The sequence below is a fragment of the Micromys minutus genome (assembly GCF_963924665.1).
Source record: "Micromys minutus genome assembly, chromosome: 13".
NCBI lineage: Eukaryota > Metazoa > Chordata > Mammalia > Rodentia > Muridae > Micromys > Micromys minutus.
In genome coordinates this window covers 18,671,675-18,690,972 of record NC_137982.1, presented here as the reverse complement: position 1 = coordinate 18,690,972, position 19,298 = coordinate 18,671,675, and the positions used below count along the sequence as shown (strand labels likewise).

The 19,298-nt window shown below is 38.3% G+C and overlaps 1 protein-coding gene across 1 annotated transcript in view; it reads right to left on the bottom strand.

Annotated features, from left to right (window-relative positions):
• The window catches only part of KYNU (kynureninase), a gene marked incomplete at both ends in the record, with an annotated part of 67,259 nt that overhangs the window by 40,165 nt on the left and 7,796 nt on the right, over positions 1-19,298 (bottom strand). Inside the window, 2 exons of the mRNA XM_080928090.1 lie at positions 1,355-1,437; positions 9,483-9,603. Of these exons, the coding sequence (XP_080784216.1) occupies positions 1,355-1,437; positions 9,483-9,603 (204 nt within the window). The remainder of the gene's footprint in view (positions 1-1,354; positions 1,438-9,482; positions 9,604-19,298) is intronic.

The following is a 19,298-nucleotide window of genomic DNA, read 5'->3' as shown; positions in this document are numbered from 1 at the left end:
TATAATCCCCAAATCTAGGAGACCAAAGCAAGTATTCTGAGTAGCCTGGGTTATAGAGGAAGATTTTGTTAAAAACAAGAAGTTACCTAGCAGGCCTTGGTGCAACTTAGTGGAGAACACCAGCCTATTTAGAGTGAGGGACAGGGGCTCATTCTCAGTACCAAAAATAGAGAATTAAGTAAACAAACAAATAATTGAAACATCTAAAAAGAACATATATTTATTTTTATATCATGTATATTTATATTCTATTCCATATAAAAATCTTTTGATAACAACAATATATTATTAATAATATGTATATATTATTAATATATAAGCCATTATTATGGGTTAACTTAGAAATCAGAATGTTAGTCAATAAAATCTATTACTTTCATAGATAAATTTTATTTTCAGAGTTCTTTTGAAAAACCATTCGCTGTGTGTACTGGCTGGCTTTGTGTCAATTTGACATAAGCTGGAGTTATCACAGAGAAAGGAGCCTCAGATGAGGAAATACTTCCATGAGATCCGGCTGTAAGGCATTTTCTCAACTAGTGATCAAGGGCAGAGGGCCCAGCCCATTGTGGGTGGTGCTATTCCTGTGCTGGTTGACTTGGGTTCTATAAGAAAGCAAGCTGAAAATTCTTAAGAAAATGAGTGCATCTAGAGAATATCATCCTGAGTGAGATAAACCAGTCACAAAAGAACAGACATAATATGCAGTCACTGATAATTGGATACTAACCCCAGAAGGCTCTGAACACTCAGAAACAACTCACAGACTATATGAAGTTAAAGGAAAAACAAATGCCAAAAAAAAAAAAAAAAAAAAAGAAATTAAGAAAAGAAAATGAAAAACCATTGTGGTTAATCTTTACACACCAAGAAAACTTTGACTATTTCCAGGTTACATCTTGTTTTACAGGTACTTTATGCTCATAGTAACCAGTAAGATTTTAATGCACACTATCTAATCTTTAAAAAAATCAAGTACCGACAAAAATGTATTCATATACTTTTATGCAAAAATGCTTAAAATCTGTACATGCATCTTTGTTTTTTTAATAAAGTTGTTCAATTATATATATATATATATATATATATATATATATATATATATATATATATATATATATATATGGAAGCAAGTTTAGCAAGGTTGGGGAAGCAAGACAGTAAGTAACATCCCTCCATGGCCTCTGCATCAGCTCCTGCTTCCTGACCTGCTTGAATTCCAGGCCTATTTTGGTGATAAACAGCAGTTTGGAAGTGTGGGCTGAATAGATGCTTTCCTCCCCAGCTTGCTTGTTGGTCATGATGTTTGTGCAGGGATAGAAACCCGGACTAAGACACTGTGCTTTGTACTTACCTACAATGTCCTTCATTAGACTTACAATGCTCTCATCCCCTGTAATCCATGGGCGCTTCCCTACATCATGACCATAGGCTCCCCTGAAATGAAAAAGACACATAATGATTTCTTAGTTGTATAGTAGTGATGGTGGTAGTGGTGGTGGTGGTGGTGGTGGTGGTGGTGGGTGTGTGTGTGTGTGTGTGTGTGTTTGAGTGTGTGTAGGGGGGGTGAATGTTTTTCTGAAGACTAACAGGTAAAATATTTCTGTGTATACCAACTAGGTCTAGAGGTTAACATGTCCTCCTCAGGTTTCTCTACTGGAATATGTGTTCATAAGTTGGTGGCTTTCTTTTGGGAGGTAAAGGTTCTTTAAAAGGTGGAGCCTAGCTGAAGGAAGTGGGTTACAAAGGGGGAGGGGTTGTAAACATTAGTTTTGTAGACCAGTCCTATGTCTTTGTTTCCTAAGCTCCTGAAATATGAGCACACATTCCTGTCCTGTCCCTGGAGCAGAGAGCTACAGTCTCACACATTCCACACATTCCCTTCCCTGGTAGACTATACCCTCAAACCATAAGTCAAAATAAATCTTTCTGTCTTTAAGCTGATACTTTGCAAGCGTTGGTCCCACTGACAAGACAAGTAACCAATACACATACCTTTGTAATGCTGCCTTAGTAATATTAATATATAACATTTTAAAATCAAGCAATACCTGGTTATTATGTTTAAGATTCATCATTTTTTATTACTTACATTTGTCTTACTGTTGTTGATGGGAGATTACCCATGTACTATTTTCCAGTCTGAGCTACTATATATTTGTTTATTTTGAAGTTTTCAAGGCTTTTGGAACACTTTACTTTGTGCTCGTAGCCTGCAAGTAGTATCTATACAAAATTACATATATTATTTTGTTTTGGGAAGGCAAAATTTATTAATGTGATAAAATATATACAGTGACTACACTTGCAAGAATATCTGATGAAAATAGTAAAATGTTTTTACGATCATAATCAACATTATATTTTTACCTATTTTCTAATGATTGACCTATTGTAGAATACCTCCATTTTATTACTGCAGTAAATTTTCTAGCAGGTTTTAGGAAGGGGGCAGAAAATACAAAAGAATACTTCAGTACAAGGAAATTTCTGTCCTATGAGTAAGATTAATACACATGAAAGTGCAGAGGTAATTGAATCAAAGTGTTTAGAGGAGCATTTAGAATGCTGTTGCCTGTTCATGTCTTCCATAAATTTGAAATGGATTGGTCTTGTGAGTCTGATACCTTGTAGACTAGGAAATAAGGCTTGTGCACATGCTTTTTATCTATGAGAAGTCAAGGTTTATCTCCACCAACTGAAATTCTCATCTGCCTGTAGTGTGCTGGGACGCCTGCACATTTGATGCCATGCTACCAGAAAAGCATTGTGAATGTTTGACCGTTGGCTTTTATCGTAATGTATGAGTCAACTTCAGGTCTCTAATGAAGGGAGACCACACCTACTGGAAGCTTACAGGGGCTAGTTTTCCACATCAGTAAAAGTAGATAAATGAGTGACAATATGTTCCTTAAAAAGGGTTAGCAGGAAAAATAAATGAAATAACATATAAAAAAGATGGATGTACAATATTCCTTTGCTGACTCATCTCTTCTAATGGAAATCTAATGCTTAATTGCCTACACCAACATGTGGTACATAACAGGAATTTTTAAGCTAGTATTTCTATTACCATATAAACTGAGATGAAGAAGGACTTTCTGTGTGAATAAACATAGGCTGCTAAGAACTAGAAGGAAGAAAAGGGCAATTCAATTGCTAGTTATTATTATTCATATTATTATTAGATAGCCTGCAGCTTGCCTCTCTAGACTCTCAATATAAATGTTAAAGACAAAAATCATTATCATTAAATGGTAGTTAAAGGCAGATACTTGGATCCTTTTTTATTTTAATCACATAGAGCTCCCTGGCCTTTGCTGATAGCATAATATATCTTATTACATCTAGGTAGTAAAATTCTATGTTCTGCCTCAGAGAATTTATATCTCAGAATATTATGCCACCTACTTCTCACTCTGGTAGACACCATGGTAATAATCTTTAGGGATATGTTTCTCCCTGCAAGGCTTTTGGCATCTCCCCCTCTTTAAAATATTACACACTAAGTCTACTTCCTCATTTTGTCAGTCCAATAGCCTGGAGTAGTGAAATGTATTTAGAACAGTTTATCCAAATAAACCCAAAGTAAAGTGGCCTGTCATTAGAAAGAATTGATGTAGTTTAAAGTGCAGTTATAAACATATGTGTTAGAGTTAAGGAAGATACGAGATTGCTTTCATTCAAAGTTGCTTAAAATAGGCTTAGCACAGATGCAATCCTTTACAAATGTTGGGAAAAAAATGTGAAGAGTTAACCCAATAGCACAACATTAATCATTGCCAGGAGTGGGGTGTTTTGTGAGGTGGCTACAAGCAATATTTGCTCATGAAATTAGATTTCAGGGTACAACATCTAATTAGAAAGTTAATAGAAGCTAGGATTCTCTTTAGAATAGGACCATATTTTACCCATCCTACAAAATGAGAAGAGCCCTTATTTTGGAAAGCTCTGCCAGTAAGTAAATCAATAAATTTTCACAGCTTTTCTTAATTAAGCACAATTTTATCCATGACCTAATTGATGAATAGCTAACAATGTTTCTAAAAATCTGTATTTTTCATTCATGTGCCCTGTTTTATTTAAAAGAAAAAACTCATAGTTGAATAAAACTATTATGGTGGTCTTTAGATGAACATGTCTCGGGCCTACTTCAACATCACCACACTGGCCAAAACACCTGGCCATGTAAATCATTCCATGTCAGCTGGTTGGAATGTCCCTGAAGTATAAATCAACAGGACATTTTTTAAACTAATCCTACCTAAGCTTTTCAGTCTTTTACAAAAGTCCCATGTGAAGGCACAAACACAGCAGGCATTTCTCTAAGACAATATCAATCTAGCAGACTTGAAAATGCAGATGACTTGAACTTGAACGCCATGGTTCAAGGTACTGTCATTGGGATTTAATTGATGTTTCTTATTCTAAAATATGCTCTGATAATTGATGGATTTTTGCCGTTCCACTGAAGTTTATGATTATGATTATTATGTTACTTTGTTTTAAATAATGTAGACTGATAATAAATATTTAAAATAAACATTTCCTCAAATCTTGTATACTGATAGCCCATCTCACATGCCAAGGGGTTGAAGAATATTATTTATTATTATAGAACATTTCCCTTTTCATTTTTGAAACAATGTCTTGTTCTATATCTAGTGGTACCTTCAAACACACACTTCTGCTTCAACTTCCAGAGTGCTAGGATATTAGGTTTACTATACCATATTCAATATTACAACAAATTTGATAATTATTATATAGCAAATGAGTCTGTTTATGTTACAAATTTTCTTTTTTTTTCATTTTCGAAAACATTTTATTGATTCTTTTTGAGTCTCACATTATGTACTCAGTCTCCTACATGGACCCTTTGCCCTTGTAACTTCCCCTCACCAAATAAAAACAACACAGTAACAAAACATACAAAACCAATGGCAACAAGAACAGCAACAAAAGCCAAAAAGCCTTCTCATCATGGAAGCTGTAGTGTGTCAGTGTATCCCACAGTGTGCCCAGTGGTCACATGTTACAAATTTTCTATTTCAAATTGTTAAAATTATATAAATTATTTGACAGAACACATACATTAAATTAAAATATATTTTACCTATTAAGATCAACTTTAGAAATTCCATGAATGAAAATCAAATTACAAAATAACAGTAATAAGGATTTTAAACAAACACAGAGGTAAAAGTTAATAATAAATTTGGGAGGAGTTGCAATTTTTTCCTTAAGTAAGTAGAAATTGTAGAAGAAATGCTTTGTACAACCAGAGCCTAGATATATTTATTCAGAAGTATTAAATGAAAATGTAAGTCATCAGTGTGGCTGCATTTAAACCAATGGTTTGGAATCTCCATAATGCTGCAAACCTCTAATACAGTTCTTCATGTTGTGGTGACCTCCAACCTTAAAATGTTTGCTGCTACTTCATTTACTGTTATGAACTGTAGTGCAAAGATCTGTGTTTTCCTGAGAGGGCTGTTTTCCTTTTTTAAAGGGAAAAAAATTATGTCCCTTGTAGGTTTCCTTGACTGAGAATTTTCTATCAATCAAATGAGAGAGGGATAGACCTTGCTTGAGTATTAGCCTTGGAGCAAAAGTGGCTTTGGAGGACACACAGAGAGTAATTTTGAATCTGTTAACGCTTACCACAATACTAAAAGTCCCAGATCTAGGGTCAAAGGCACAAGGGGAGATTAATATGGAAACCAAAACAATAGTCAGAAATGGAACAGAAAGGACAGACAGCCTACCACAGTGCCAGTTTAAATGAAATCATGTTTTAACAACTTAAACATGATTTAAAAGTGTGCATAGAGTCAGTTTAAAAGAAGAAACAGTCTAAACTTGGCTTAAGGGCTCTTTGAGGTACGTATGGCTGCCACAGACCCAAATTCAGGACAAAGTCGGCTTTCCACTGTTCTTACTGGAAGTTTCCAGCCAAGGATACTGCTCAGTAACTGTAACACAGTTGTAAAAGATTCCACACTCCCGTGTTTCCCTTGGGAATCACTAAAGTTATCCCTCATGGCCTGCTCTTTAGGTAGCCACTCCATGAAGAAAACGTTTTTGTTTGTTTGTTTTGTTGCTTGTTTTGTTTTGTTTTGTTTTGTTTTTCTGTCTGCTCCTATAACCTGCTTTCAACAATCTCTCTGCTGTCAAAAAGTTTTCAGGCCCTCTCTTTATTCGGAGCTAAGCTGATAAGAAAAGAAATCTTTCCAACAGAGTCGCACAGAAAAAAAAAAAAAAAAAAAAAAAAAAAAAAAAAAAAAAAAAAAAAAAAAAAAAAAAAAAAAAAAAAACACTATGAGTGGAGTTTCAAATTAAATATATTTTTTGGGGAAAAAAGAGACAAATAAAAACTGTCTTTGGATCAAAGATGTGCAGGTAAGGTGGGGCAGGGGTGAGAGGATGAGAACCTTGGGAAATGTAACTGTAACTGCACATCTGAAACCCTGATGCTATTTAGGAACAAGGAGGGCCACAAGGTTCACTACTTTTCCAGGGCTGAGAGGAAGGGGAAGTACAGGGATCAAAGCCGGAAGGGGTGGAGCTCCTTTGCTCAGAAAAGACCTTTAATTCAGTTTTCATTGCTTTCAGCGTCATAGCACCCTCCGGTGTGAATCATTTGTCTAATGAGCACTAGGCGGACTTAACTAAGACTCTGGGCTTTGTCTCTGCTCACAAAGTAAAACTTGAAAGGGGAACGCAACAATAGCGGATGTCCAGGCAGAGAGGCGCTTTCCAGAAACCTAATTGTAACATCTCAACAATCATCAACCAGCCCCTTGGTGGTTTGAGGTGTGATGCGGAATGAATGGAGCAGCAGGGCAGCATCTTTTAAATACCTGCAGCATAAAAATGCAAGCCCGACTGCCTAGTATTCAAGTGGGGAAAGACAATTTCAAAAGTGCAAAATCATCCAATTTAACTCTGCTCTCAACGTTAAGGACTGAAATGAATATCAACCGTTTTTATTAACTGTGACCCTCATTTATTAAATACTAAAACCTGCTAGTCCAAAATGCTTACAAATGGGATGATGTGTATTTTGAAACATACACATAAAAGCCACGGAGATGAAATTACAACATGCTTAATAAATTATATAAGCTTTCACCGTTCTTGCATTAACGTGAGAGCTTTCATTCTTAACCACGGAAATTAAGAACTAAGCAGTGTTACCCAAGAGTCCTGGTGGCTGTCCTCGGGTAGGTAGTGTGAAGTAGGCATGCGGCTGTTGGCATGAAGGAGCAGAGGAAACGAGGTAAGGCCATGAAACGGGAGATTTTATGAGCACCAAATGGCCTGCTCCAGAGTTCGTATTTAATGTGGCTTCATCTTTCTGAAATGTTGTTTCCTGACCTTCAAATGGAACTCATTTCCATAATGATTTTTTTTTCTTATTTTCATATAATCAGAGGTGGGGCTCTATAAAAGAACTTGTGTTTACAATTCAGAAATAAGACAAGAGATCCAAACATTTAACAGATATATCTAACTTCAGTTTTACAAGAAATTATGGTAGAGAAGATACATAAAGCCAAATAATTTACTTAAAACCATGAAAGTAGATGATTCTAAGTTGTCTACACAAGGGGAAAGCATAGAGGGTTAAATATGGGTATCTGAACTCATAAAGAAATGGTAAATTCTAGTTTTTTTTTAACTGATGGAATCATAATTCACAGTGAGCTATTATGTTTGTTTTAAAACTAAAAGAAAATGCCTCAAAGGTTCAAAAATAATATTAATTCGATGGGAGCCTCGATTATCTTGAGATGATGCCACACAGTTACCTGGCAACAAGCCAGTTTTTCCTGACTCACTATAAAAGAAACTGCCTTCTCCCTCCTTGCTCTCTGGCTCTTGACTTCCTGCTCCAGCTCTGTCCTTTCTTTCCTTACCCCCCCATGGCTGTCCCCTATTTTCTCTACTTTTCTTCTCTCTCTCTCTCTCTCTCTCTCTCTCTCTCTCTCTCTCTCTCTCTCTCTCTCTCTCTCTCTCCCTCTCTCTCTCTCGATCTCCCTTTCTTTGCCTCTACTACTGACTTTCTTGACCACCTCTGCCCAGTCTCTGAATAAACTTTATTCTATACTATACCATCTTGTGTCTGGTCCCTGGTCCCTCAGGGAGAAGGAATGTCTCATCATGGACCTGCTGAGGTACCCCTTGCCCCATACCTGATTACATGTCCACAGAACATATTCCCCCTCTCTTTATCTTTTTATAAACACATCAATGGGTACAAATCATAAACATACATCAAGATATCATACTCATCAATATATGCAACTGTTATATGTTATCAAAAAGTTTTAAATGTTTAAAGAGACCTGTTCTTAGTATAGTTGTTAGCATTTTGGCTAAGCTCTGCCCCCACAGTTACCTGGCAACAGCCAGGTGTGCCTGATTCACTATAAAGGGGGATACTCTCACCTCTTCTGCTCTTTCTTGCCTTCTTGCTCCCACTCTGTCCTGTTGCCCCTTTCCCCTCTCTCCCCACTCCTCTTTCCCCTCTCTCTCCACATGCTCATGGTCAGTCTTTACTCCTCTATATTCTCTCTGTCTCTGTCTCTGTCTCTCTCTCTCTCTCTTCTTTGCTCTGTCTCTACTACCTTCTCAGCTCTCCTCCCCATGCCTGAATAAACTCTATTCTATACTATACCTTCTTGTGGAAGAAGGGATGCCTCAGCATGGACCAGAGAAGGCACCCCCTTTCTCCACACCTGACTAGACATCCACCAAACATATTCCTTCTCTCTCTCTCTCCTTTATCTATTTATAAACACAACCACAATGACATTAAGAGATAATGCATGGCAGAGAAGGTGAGCTTAAAGACAATGAAGGCTCAGGAAGAGTGGAAAGAAGTGTTGGCCATTAGAAGACTATATAGGTAAGCAGAGAGCACAGGAGAGAGAGGAGTGCTCAGGTAAGAATCCACATACAGCAAGCATGGAAATGGATGTCTTTAATCCATCTACTCCTCAGGAGGAAACCATGGGAGGTTAGCAATGCAAAAATAAGATGACACATCCGGCTCAGTTCCTCCATGGTCCTCACTGTCATCAGGCCTATTATTATCTTAACAAGCCTGTTTTCCACATTTCTTGAGGGCACCATTAGCTTAGTCATGAATTAAACACAAAACACTCAAAATTGTAAATTAACTTCTCTACTGGTCATTAGCCACATGAGATAAAATGGCTACATTGATTAGATGTGGGAAGGGGGATTTCATGTTTAAATATGTTGTTTTCCTCTCCTAATCTCACAAATTTGCCATTTGGACTTATTCTGACCCAAGATTATTTCATCAAACTTTTCTAATATTGATAATTACTGCAAATAAAGTTTTTGTTGGTCCTAATATGGTAGGGTAGAGCTTGCCAAAATCAGACACCTTTGTAATTTTGAAAATTCTTCTGTCAGATGTAGAGTTATGCCTTTAACATGGTACTTACATTTTGGCCCACTTATCTAGCTCTTCCTCCAGGTATGTTTTGACCATTTTTGGTTGAAGGCCAAGGGAATTTCCCAGGAAATAGATGGCATTATCATCTTCATTCACTAAAGATAGATCAACTGAAATACAAAAAAAGGGGGGGGGGGACATGTTAAACTGTTAAATTAATTAACAGTCTTCCAGTTGATATTGTTAATCCAGCCCAATTAACATAATTTACAAGACAAAGGGTAATAAATAGCTTGCAGTTTCTCCCATGGAAGCATCCGGCTCTGAACAGTAATTAACCTTTTGTACTTTACATGGAAACATAACTTAAACCCACAGAGGTGACATGGTGATCTCTCACAGTTATTGTGTTCCAGGAAGAAATATAAATTAGCTTTCTCCCAATCATAAATAGCCACGGGCTATAGGAAGACTTAAAATAGTTTTTGTAGGAAGTATGATAGCCTATCTAATTGTTTTAGTTTACCAGAATTCAGGCAGAGTACACTCTGAATCAATTGGTGTCATGGAGATATTTAGAATTTAAACACCATAATGCTATTGGAGTTACGTATCTCATGATGTGTTTTTATATACACATGTATAGTACAATAAAAGATGGTCTCTACATCTTTTCCTCTTTCAGATACATCAGAACATTGCTGTGTTCTCCATCTTAGCTCTTTGTCTTGACTTCAGCAAATAAACAATTTTCATGTGTAAAACCATGGAGAAAAGGACACATTATTAATAATAACTATAAAGTACTAAACTTTCTCTTGATTCTAAGAGAGAAAGGGCCAGAATTCTGACAATTTTTCCACTCACATCACTTTAGTCATTATGTCTCCTGCTAAGTTTTAGAGATGGCTTTGAGGCAACCCAAACACTTCATTGTGACCAACGACTGCACTTTCTTGGAGTATCTTTTGAACCTGACACAACAAAACAGCTGTTAATTTTATGTAGAGATTTAAGCTGAGACTTGTTGGTGGGTGAGTGGGGACAACTCAGAACTCTGGATGTAGCATGGATATTACTGGCTGCTTTTAATGAACATATAGTGAGCAATGTGAACACAAAGCAAAAAGAATGGAAATGTTAGAAAAGCTTAGAATGTTCCCAGAAAGGAGCAGATAAAAGATGGAGCCACAGGAAGTATTATAGAGATTAACATCATTACAAAGAAGGCAATACAATGGCCTGAAATAATAGGGAGATGCCTTGAAGATGCCAGAGGAATCAACAAACCACAGTGTGGCCAGAGGAGTGAGCACATAAACTCATTTGGAAGACTTTTCCTAGAGAGAACACTGCTCACATTGGGTAGCCTGGGGAATGTTTTCTCAGAAATAGCTATCCAGGTTCTCTAAAGTAATTCTAGTCATGGTTTAAATGAGGTGAGGGTGGGGGTAGGGTGAGGGTTTTTAGGAACTTACTGCTTCAGCTCAGGATGACTTGGTATCATCTAGGAGCTGCTGGTTTTGCAGGAATGGAAAATGTAAGAATTACAGTTAAGTAGGCTTCCATCAGAGTATAAAGGAAAACTAGGAGGCCAGGCAACATTTGAGAGAGTTGGGATCATGGTGGGAAGTCTTTGATAAGGCACCTTTTGAAGTTAAAAACACAATGGAGACCCCAGGGAAGTTAGAGATAACAGAAAAGTAGAATATTTGCTGAGAAAAGTCCCCCCACCCTCTACCTCCAATTCAGCTAGCTGAGAGAGACATTTAGTGGAGGGTAGCTTGTAGGTGGTGATGTTCATAGGAACAAGGCCACCCACACTCTTGGGTTTGCAATATGACACTCACTACATGTCCTAAACCCTGGATATGAAATTGCAAACCCATCCTGGAGGAGGGTTGTGAATATACACACACACACACACACACACACACACACACACACACACACACACACACACACACAGAGAGAGAGAGAGAGAGAGAGAGAGAGACAGACAGACAGACAGACAGACAAGAGGCTTAAGAGAAAGAGGAGGGGGTGAGCAGTCCCCTTTTATAGTGTCAGGTAACTGGGGTAGATCATACCTGGCTATTGCCAGGTAACTGTGGGGTGAAGTTTACAGAATCCCAACAAATATTGCAAGAACTGAGACTTTGCAGATGTCTAGAGGCAGACTAATTTCATCCTGCCTTATGAGATGGATGGGTACCTGCCTTGGAGGCCAGGGGTAGAATTTTAAGGTTTGTATAGGACATGTCCCTATGCTCATGTATTGAAGACATTGACCCCCTTCTAGTGGTGATAATTTGGGAAGTTGTAGGGACATTTAAAACTGGATCTTCCTTTAAGTGAGTAGCAACTGGGCCATGTTTGGAGGCTATACATTGTTCCAGTCTCTCCCTTTCTCGTCTGCTTCTGGCACCATTAGGTCAGCGCATTTATTTCTTCATGTTCTTTTCTCGTGAAGGTCTGCATTGTAGTCCAAAAAAGATCAAGTGGTTGACTGTGAACTGAAACCTTTTAAAATGTGACCCTAAAATGAATATTCCCTTCTTGAAGTTACCTTCCTCAGATGTTTTCTGATGTGATGAAAACTAAGTTGTACAACTTCAGGCATTACACCTCCCTATGTATCCAGGACAAGAGCAAACAGGAAAGACGGGTTTCTTACAGAATCTAGGAGTTCAGAGGGCTCTAAGAGACTTCTCAAAGTGTAGACCCACAGGAGGAGGGAAGGGAAATTCCTAGTGAAGGTGGCTAACTGGTTATCAAATCATGTGCTAGTCAATTTGCTCCTGCCTTGAAAATGAAATTATATTTGTTCCTGTAATTTGACCATAAGTATTCATATTTATAACTTTTGAATTATACAAGATGAAATAACCTTCTTTCGCAAATTGAACTAACTTCCATTCTTCTTTGTTTTTTTTTTCCTGAAAACTGAAGCCAAGGCATTCTAGGAGCTAGCGAATCACTTTACTACCAGCAGTTCTTGGAACATGAACTTCTATTCCTTAACTCTAATTTAGTTTGCAGTCACAAGGTACAGAAAAAAACCATAAATGAATTTCATTTTATTTTTATCACATTGCTGCCCTTTGAACAAATCTCATCAGTGGGTCATTTATTCACCTTGACGATATTTCCACCACGTTCCAGCCTCATACTATTATAGTGTTCTCTCTCTCTCTCTCTCTCTCTCTCTCTCTCTCTCTCTCTCCCTCTCTCTTTCTTTCACGCACAATCACACCCACAAACACACTTATTCTCTTTTCTTTTTCTTAATACTTCCAGAAAGATTTATTTCCATAGGGAAATGGAGCATCACGTCAGCCATTGTTTAGCATTTTATGAAGAATTGGGTGAAAGGAATTTAATATCTTCAAACCTAAAGCTCTGACAAGGAGGAACCGGTACACGCGTGTGCACATGTTAAAAATAAAATAAAACTTCAGCATCATATTGGACACGAAGTCTTACGATTGATGTATATTTTGTTGTTACTGATGTTGCTTCTCATTCCTCCACTGCAGGGGAAAATGACTATAGAAACAAAACCAAGCCCAGCCACAAAGTACAGAAACAAAAGCAAGCCTTACTGTGGCTAGGTGCATCTGAGCTAGCTCTTTCTCTTTTGAGGTGATTATTGTTAGTATTTCAGAAACTTTTCTCCACAGGGGACCACCAGAGCCTTAGAGTAATTACTGTTCCTTCAGCTGACATTTCACATCTGCAGCTACTGCTGCTCACCGTGGGTAGCAAAGGATATACCCAGCCCTTCTGCTGAGGTTATGGAATCCGACAGGTGGATTTCCCAAGTGGGATTCTTTCGAGTGACTTACGGTCTGCCAGGTTTCACTGGGTTGATTTAACTCAAAGGGAAATTCACCCCTTTAGTTGTTCTAGGCATACTGATGAAGCTATTTTATGTTGTAATCATTTTAATATTTGTAAGCAGAGCTTTATGTCTCCTGTATGTATGAATTTTCTATTATACTGCTTTCTACATATGCAAAATGTTTAAATCATATGTTTAGACCATTCACTTAGCAATATAATTTGTACACACAAGCTTTAATTGAAAATGTACTACATATTAGGTAAAGGTATGCTCTGATTGAAAGAGATAAACTACTGCTTTAGAAACATGTAAATATATTTGCATACTTGTCTATAGAATTATTTCTAGATAACTATATGGTTGCTTCTGTTTAAAGTGAATATGCCCCTTTCATGAAATAATGACTCAAAAACTGCTGTAGGTGATAAACAATTCTTCATGTGCTTCCTTTGGTTTACTTTCTAGTCAATCATTAAAAAAAAAAAAAAAAAAAAAAAAAACTGGAAAAAAAAACTGGCATAAAATACCAATATCTGGGCTAGAATCCTATAGAGTACCCCCCCCCACACACACTGTATTAAGCATTAAAAAAATTCACTTAACAAATTATCCAGGCTTAGTTTAGGAAGTCTTTTACTCAACTCAATTCACAAAAATTACAAAACAAAACAAATGAAACTCTTGAGATTCCTGGCGATTAATGGAATTACCAAGGTCACACAGGGGACTTTACTTTCTACTTAATATGACATATAATTATAGGACTATAAGACTTGTCAAACCATATTGAAAATGTTTTAATATTCAACAATAAAACACTTGAGATCAAAGTCTTTCCTCTCTTCACATGGTAAAGTGCATATTGTTCAGCATATAATAGTAAATCAAGTGGTTCACGTTAGGAGTCAGGCAAAAGGTTCTGCCCATCTGTTTCAAAATAAAGAAAACTACATTCCCAACACCTTTTAAATGAGCATAGACACAAACAGAACCAATAACCATCTCATTTTTGAGCATTCAGCAGAAGTTTAAAGTAGAAAACATGAATTATCCTTATCATTAACACTGTTATCCATATTTTAATTTATGTTCACTTTTATTCATGTGTCTGTCTGCCAAGTATGTGCAGACAGATGCCAAGCATCTGACCACAGACCAGAGAATTATTAGATCACATGGTGATTGAGTGATTAGTGGTGGAGGTGGTGAAGTGGGTGCTGGGGACCAAACTTAGGTCCTTTTGAAGAGCAGCAAGTGCTCTCAATCTGTAAGCCATCTGTCTAGCTGATCATCATCATCATCATCATCATCATCATCATCATCATCACCATCATCACCATCATCACCATCATCATTTTTGCAGCTTATGAAGACAACCCAGAAGTGACCCAGTAGGTTTTGCATAAAAGGTCTGAAGCTTTCTAAATGTGTACAGAAGAATATTTTTGAAATAAAATGATTCTGTAATGCATTCGTATGTTAGAGACTGAGTTTACTGGGAGCCTGGTATCAACATAGAATGTCTGAGCCACAGATTCCTAAAATCTATACTTCAGCACCTAGTGTGACTAGAGGCAATTGCTCTCAGTTTCAGAGGTAAAAAAGTAAAGTTTTCATGCAATTCATGTTTGTTATTAGACTAAATTAGGATAAAAGGCTAGCATTCTTTAATTATTTTGCAGAACATGTTCGTTTAAAACAATATTGTCCAGCTTTGACTTTCTTTTTTCCTGTGAATGAGAGAACACCACTTTGTGCTTCGAAGATGTCAAAGTACCGGATGACACATAAAAGCCAAGCTGTCAAGCTGAGGTCCTGACTTGGGGAACATTTCAGGTCCCAAAGCTACTTTGACAACATGGTCTCAGGACAGATTGCTGTGATCAGCTAGAAAAGCACTTTATGCTAATATTTCGGCCTGAAGGCATGTGGGGGGGGATGAAAGAAAATGAAATACCTCAGTAAGATTTAGCTCCAAAAAATACATTATTTTCTTTGAAGGAATTCATACGTGCGGTGTCCTTCCTCTTTTGCGTACGTGAAGATAGGTTTATAATTACATTCTCAATCCACAAATCCTTTATACCATATGATTACATCACATGGACAATGATACAAACTGCCCTTCTATATGAGATAAAAGACCTATAGAATCCCTTAAAATATTCCTATCTACCTATTGCCAATTATCGCCACCAGGATCCAGGTCTTCTTTCTCCTGCTCTGTCTAGATCTTTCAATTTCTCTTCCTCTTCCTCTTCCGTTTTCCTCCCTTTTCTCTGCCTACCTCTCCACTGTCCAATCATGATTCAACTTAACATAAATCTACACTCCATCACCAGCGGCTGGCTGAAATAGGTTAGCTGTTAAGAGCCCAGCAATTGTGCCATCTGTCTAATTTTAAAATAATAAAGCCGCCTAGTGTTTTTAATTCCACTGAGCTAAGGTGGGCAGAGAAAAGAGAGAAGACAGGGAGGTTGTTGGCGGTTTGGCAAAGCTAACTAGGAGGAACAGGCAGACTGGGAGTGATGCTGGCAGCAGATCTCAGAGCTAAACCAGGGGAGGTGGAGCATAGCTAAGCTCCGGGGAAAGGCGCTAAGTGGAAGTCACTGCCTGGCAGGAGCAGGCTCTCAGAACTAAGCCGAGACCGCTGCACCAAGCAAGGAAGTAGCGTGTTTTGAACCTTGTATGCAGCAGAGCTATCTAATCTTTCTCCCCTAAGGTAACTTTCCTTGCCAACAATAATAACACTCAATAGTGAAAGTGATAGAAACTACTCCCGAGGCTACAGTGACCTTTCTGTCCCAACAAAGCTTTGTATGGCAGACTGTGACATAAAGTTCCATGGTAATATCAATCAGATTATAAAGCCAGGCAGTTGGGTGAGTGATCACCGTGACAATCTTTATTTTTTTTTTTTAATTAGAGGTTTTATTTTTATTTACATTTCAAATGTTATTCCTTTTCTGGTTTCCCCTCCAGAAACCCACTATCCCTTTGCCCCTGCTTCTATAAAGGTGCTCCTCCATCCACTCATCCCCTCCCACCTTCTACCCTAACATCCCCCTACTCTGGGGCATCAAGCTTTGACAGAACCAAGGGCTTCTCCTCTCATTGATGCCCAACAAGACCATATACTACATATACTGCTGGAGCCACGGGTCAGTTCATGTGTACTCTTTGAATGGTGGATTCGTCCCTGGGAGCTCTGGTTGGATGATATTGTTGTTCTTCCCATGGGGTTGGAAACCCCTTCAGCTCCTTCAGACCTTTCTCTAACTCCTCCATTGGGGACCCCATTTCCAGTTCAGTGGTTGGCTGTGAGCATACACCTCACATGCTCTGGCAGAGCCTCACAGAAGACAGCTGTATCAGACTCCTGTCAGTCTGCATGTCATGGCATCCACAATAGTGTCTGGGTCTGGTGGCTGCATATACCATGTCAATCTTAAATCTCATCTTTGTTTCCCTTTCCTACAGAACAGTGCGACTGCTGTGAGCAAATGAAGATGAACTTTAGATAATTTTCCTCACTTCTGCCCAGTGTTTACTGGGTTGTTAATAAAGATCTTCTCATATGAACACAGCATCTTCCTTTGCACAGCATCTTAGTCTCCTGGATGCTGAGATGAGGCTCAGAGTGCCCTCTATCAGCTTCTTCAGAAGCTTAAGGAAGGAGTGTAGAAAGCAAGCTCTGCATTCAGGAGCTTAAATCTTGCCTAGTTTTGCCAATATCCCATAAGCCCCAGTTGCACTTCTGTGGAAGAGATTTTTTTTTTTTTAATGTTTTCTGGCTCCTACAGAGAGAGGCTTCCAGAAGCTGGTTTGGTAGAAAGCTACTTGACTTGTCCTCCTTGCCTTCCAGAGATTTCTGAACACTAGAGGACCAGGGAGTGGACAGCAAAACCACCACACAGTGTGAAGCTGGAGGCACTCCTCATTCAGAGCATCCTCAAACAGCTTTTAACTCTGCTCAGTAACAGGGTCATGTCTGGAAGACTCCATCACACATCCTGACACTACCATTTCAGATGACTATGGCTGTTCCCATGTCCACCTGCAAGTGTTTGCATGACTATAGTGCCAGGAACTTTTCTACTGAACTTGTTGATACCTTGCTTTTCTCCTTTCCCAACAACTGTCCAATAAACCTATACATATGGCTCTTTCCTGCTTCTATTCAGGCTAATTTCTGCCTCTCCTCTCCAGGACTAGAGCTGTGACACAATCTGCCAGGAATTCCAACCCAAAGTTTTGTCTTATTACTGGGACACAATAACTGTCTAAGAAAATGCATTTGTATTTATTTTTCATTTTTGTCTAAATTGAGGACTTCTTTCCACGTTTAAGGATGGGTAAAGAAGGAAGGAAGCAAATAAAAGATATTCTGTTCTTCAGAAACACACAATGTTTTTACAAGTTAGTGGCCGTAAAGAGGTTGCCGGTTGTGTTTCGATCACTAGTTGAGAACCCAGATGGCCCAGCTGTGCCTGTTTCTTTCTCGTTTTTGATTATTTGGAACCCCTTATTACCAGGTAGAGCCAGGCAGGCAATCTGAATTCATTGGATATGAACTGCCTAACTGTAAAATTGTTCCAGTCTTAATAATTGTGATACTAAAGCAATTGTCCTGTTATTACTGTTGGCAATATCTAACTGCATCTCAGTCGTCTGGAATAGCATCTAGCTGGGACTTAGGCTTATGTCTGTAAGCCCGAGATTCCAGTCTTCTAAAGAATCAGGTCAAAACGTTAGCTGAAAATTAATAACAAAGCAATTGGCTAACTGGGGAGGGAAGGTTTACTTTCCTTCCATTATCTAGTAGACTTAATTCGGTGGGTCACACTTCCTAAGGAGTAGATCTGTTCCTGGTCATAAGATAAAAGAGAAAGTGCTAACATATTCTGTCTTAAAACATTTTTTTAAGATAAAGCTCATTCTTTTATATTCAGTTCATTATGATGCGTATTTACTTTCCTTTGAGCTTTGGAACACTTGATTGTATGCTGTACTTAGGTAGCCATCAGACACACTTTGACAAGGTGAAGCCTGCCCGGCATGACATTGGAGTCTAAGGTGCTGTGTCTAGTGGCTACTGATGATTCTGGAGATGTGATGGCAGAGGCACGAGTCAGTTCACCTTCACAGGCATAAGAATCACTCACAGTTTTTCAACTTTCAAATACATTCACAACATAGGATGCTTTCAATTTGTGATGAGCTTATTGGGGTCTAACATCTTCTTTAAGGGGACATCTGTAGACTAGGATAAAATGTCAGAACTGGAAACATAACCAAACTGTAAAGGAGCCTCAAGGTTTCTTTCTATTCTCCAGGAATTCACTGAATTAGAAACCCTGGATCATGCATTTGATGGTCTGTCAGAACTCTGGGAGAATTCTACTCCTCCTTTTCCTTGTCTGAGCAGATCTCCTCTACAGAATGTGTGAGGAAGGGATGAGATATTGCCCATGTGATACATCCATTTTTCTCCAGGCTACGTGTTAATCCAGCTCAGGTTTTTTGGCTCACATCTCTGAGGAGAAAAGCAATACAGGCACTTGCGAACTTTGCTCCCAGTTTCATGCCCCTAGTACCAGCAGAAGAACACAAATCCAAGTCTCAATTTTCTAGCAGAAATATAGGAAGCTGTGCCCTTGGAAAGCTGTGGAGTGTGCAACCTACAGAAGAGAAGGTCCTTGCAGTAGCCTTGCATTCTCATCAAGAGAGAACGTAAAGCCAGAACTATCCTCTCTCAGTAGCATGCATTTGCAGAAGATCAGATGGAGATGAACTTCGGGAATTCATGCTGTGCACAAAGATCTGGTGCAAATTTGCAAAATGGAGCCGATGCATCTGACTATACAGATTTATTCACATCATAAACACCCACTAACCTGGCTTCTATATGTTACTGAATAAAAGCTGTATCTGTATCTAGTCTACAATTGCTCAGAATGAAATGGGTGAATAGCTTTTTGTATTTCTGAGTGGATTTGCACAAACATCACACACAAT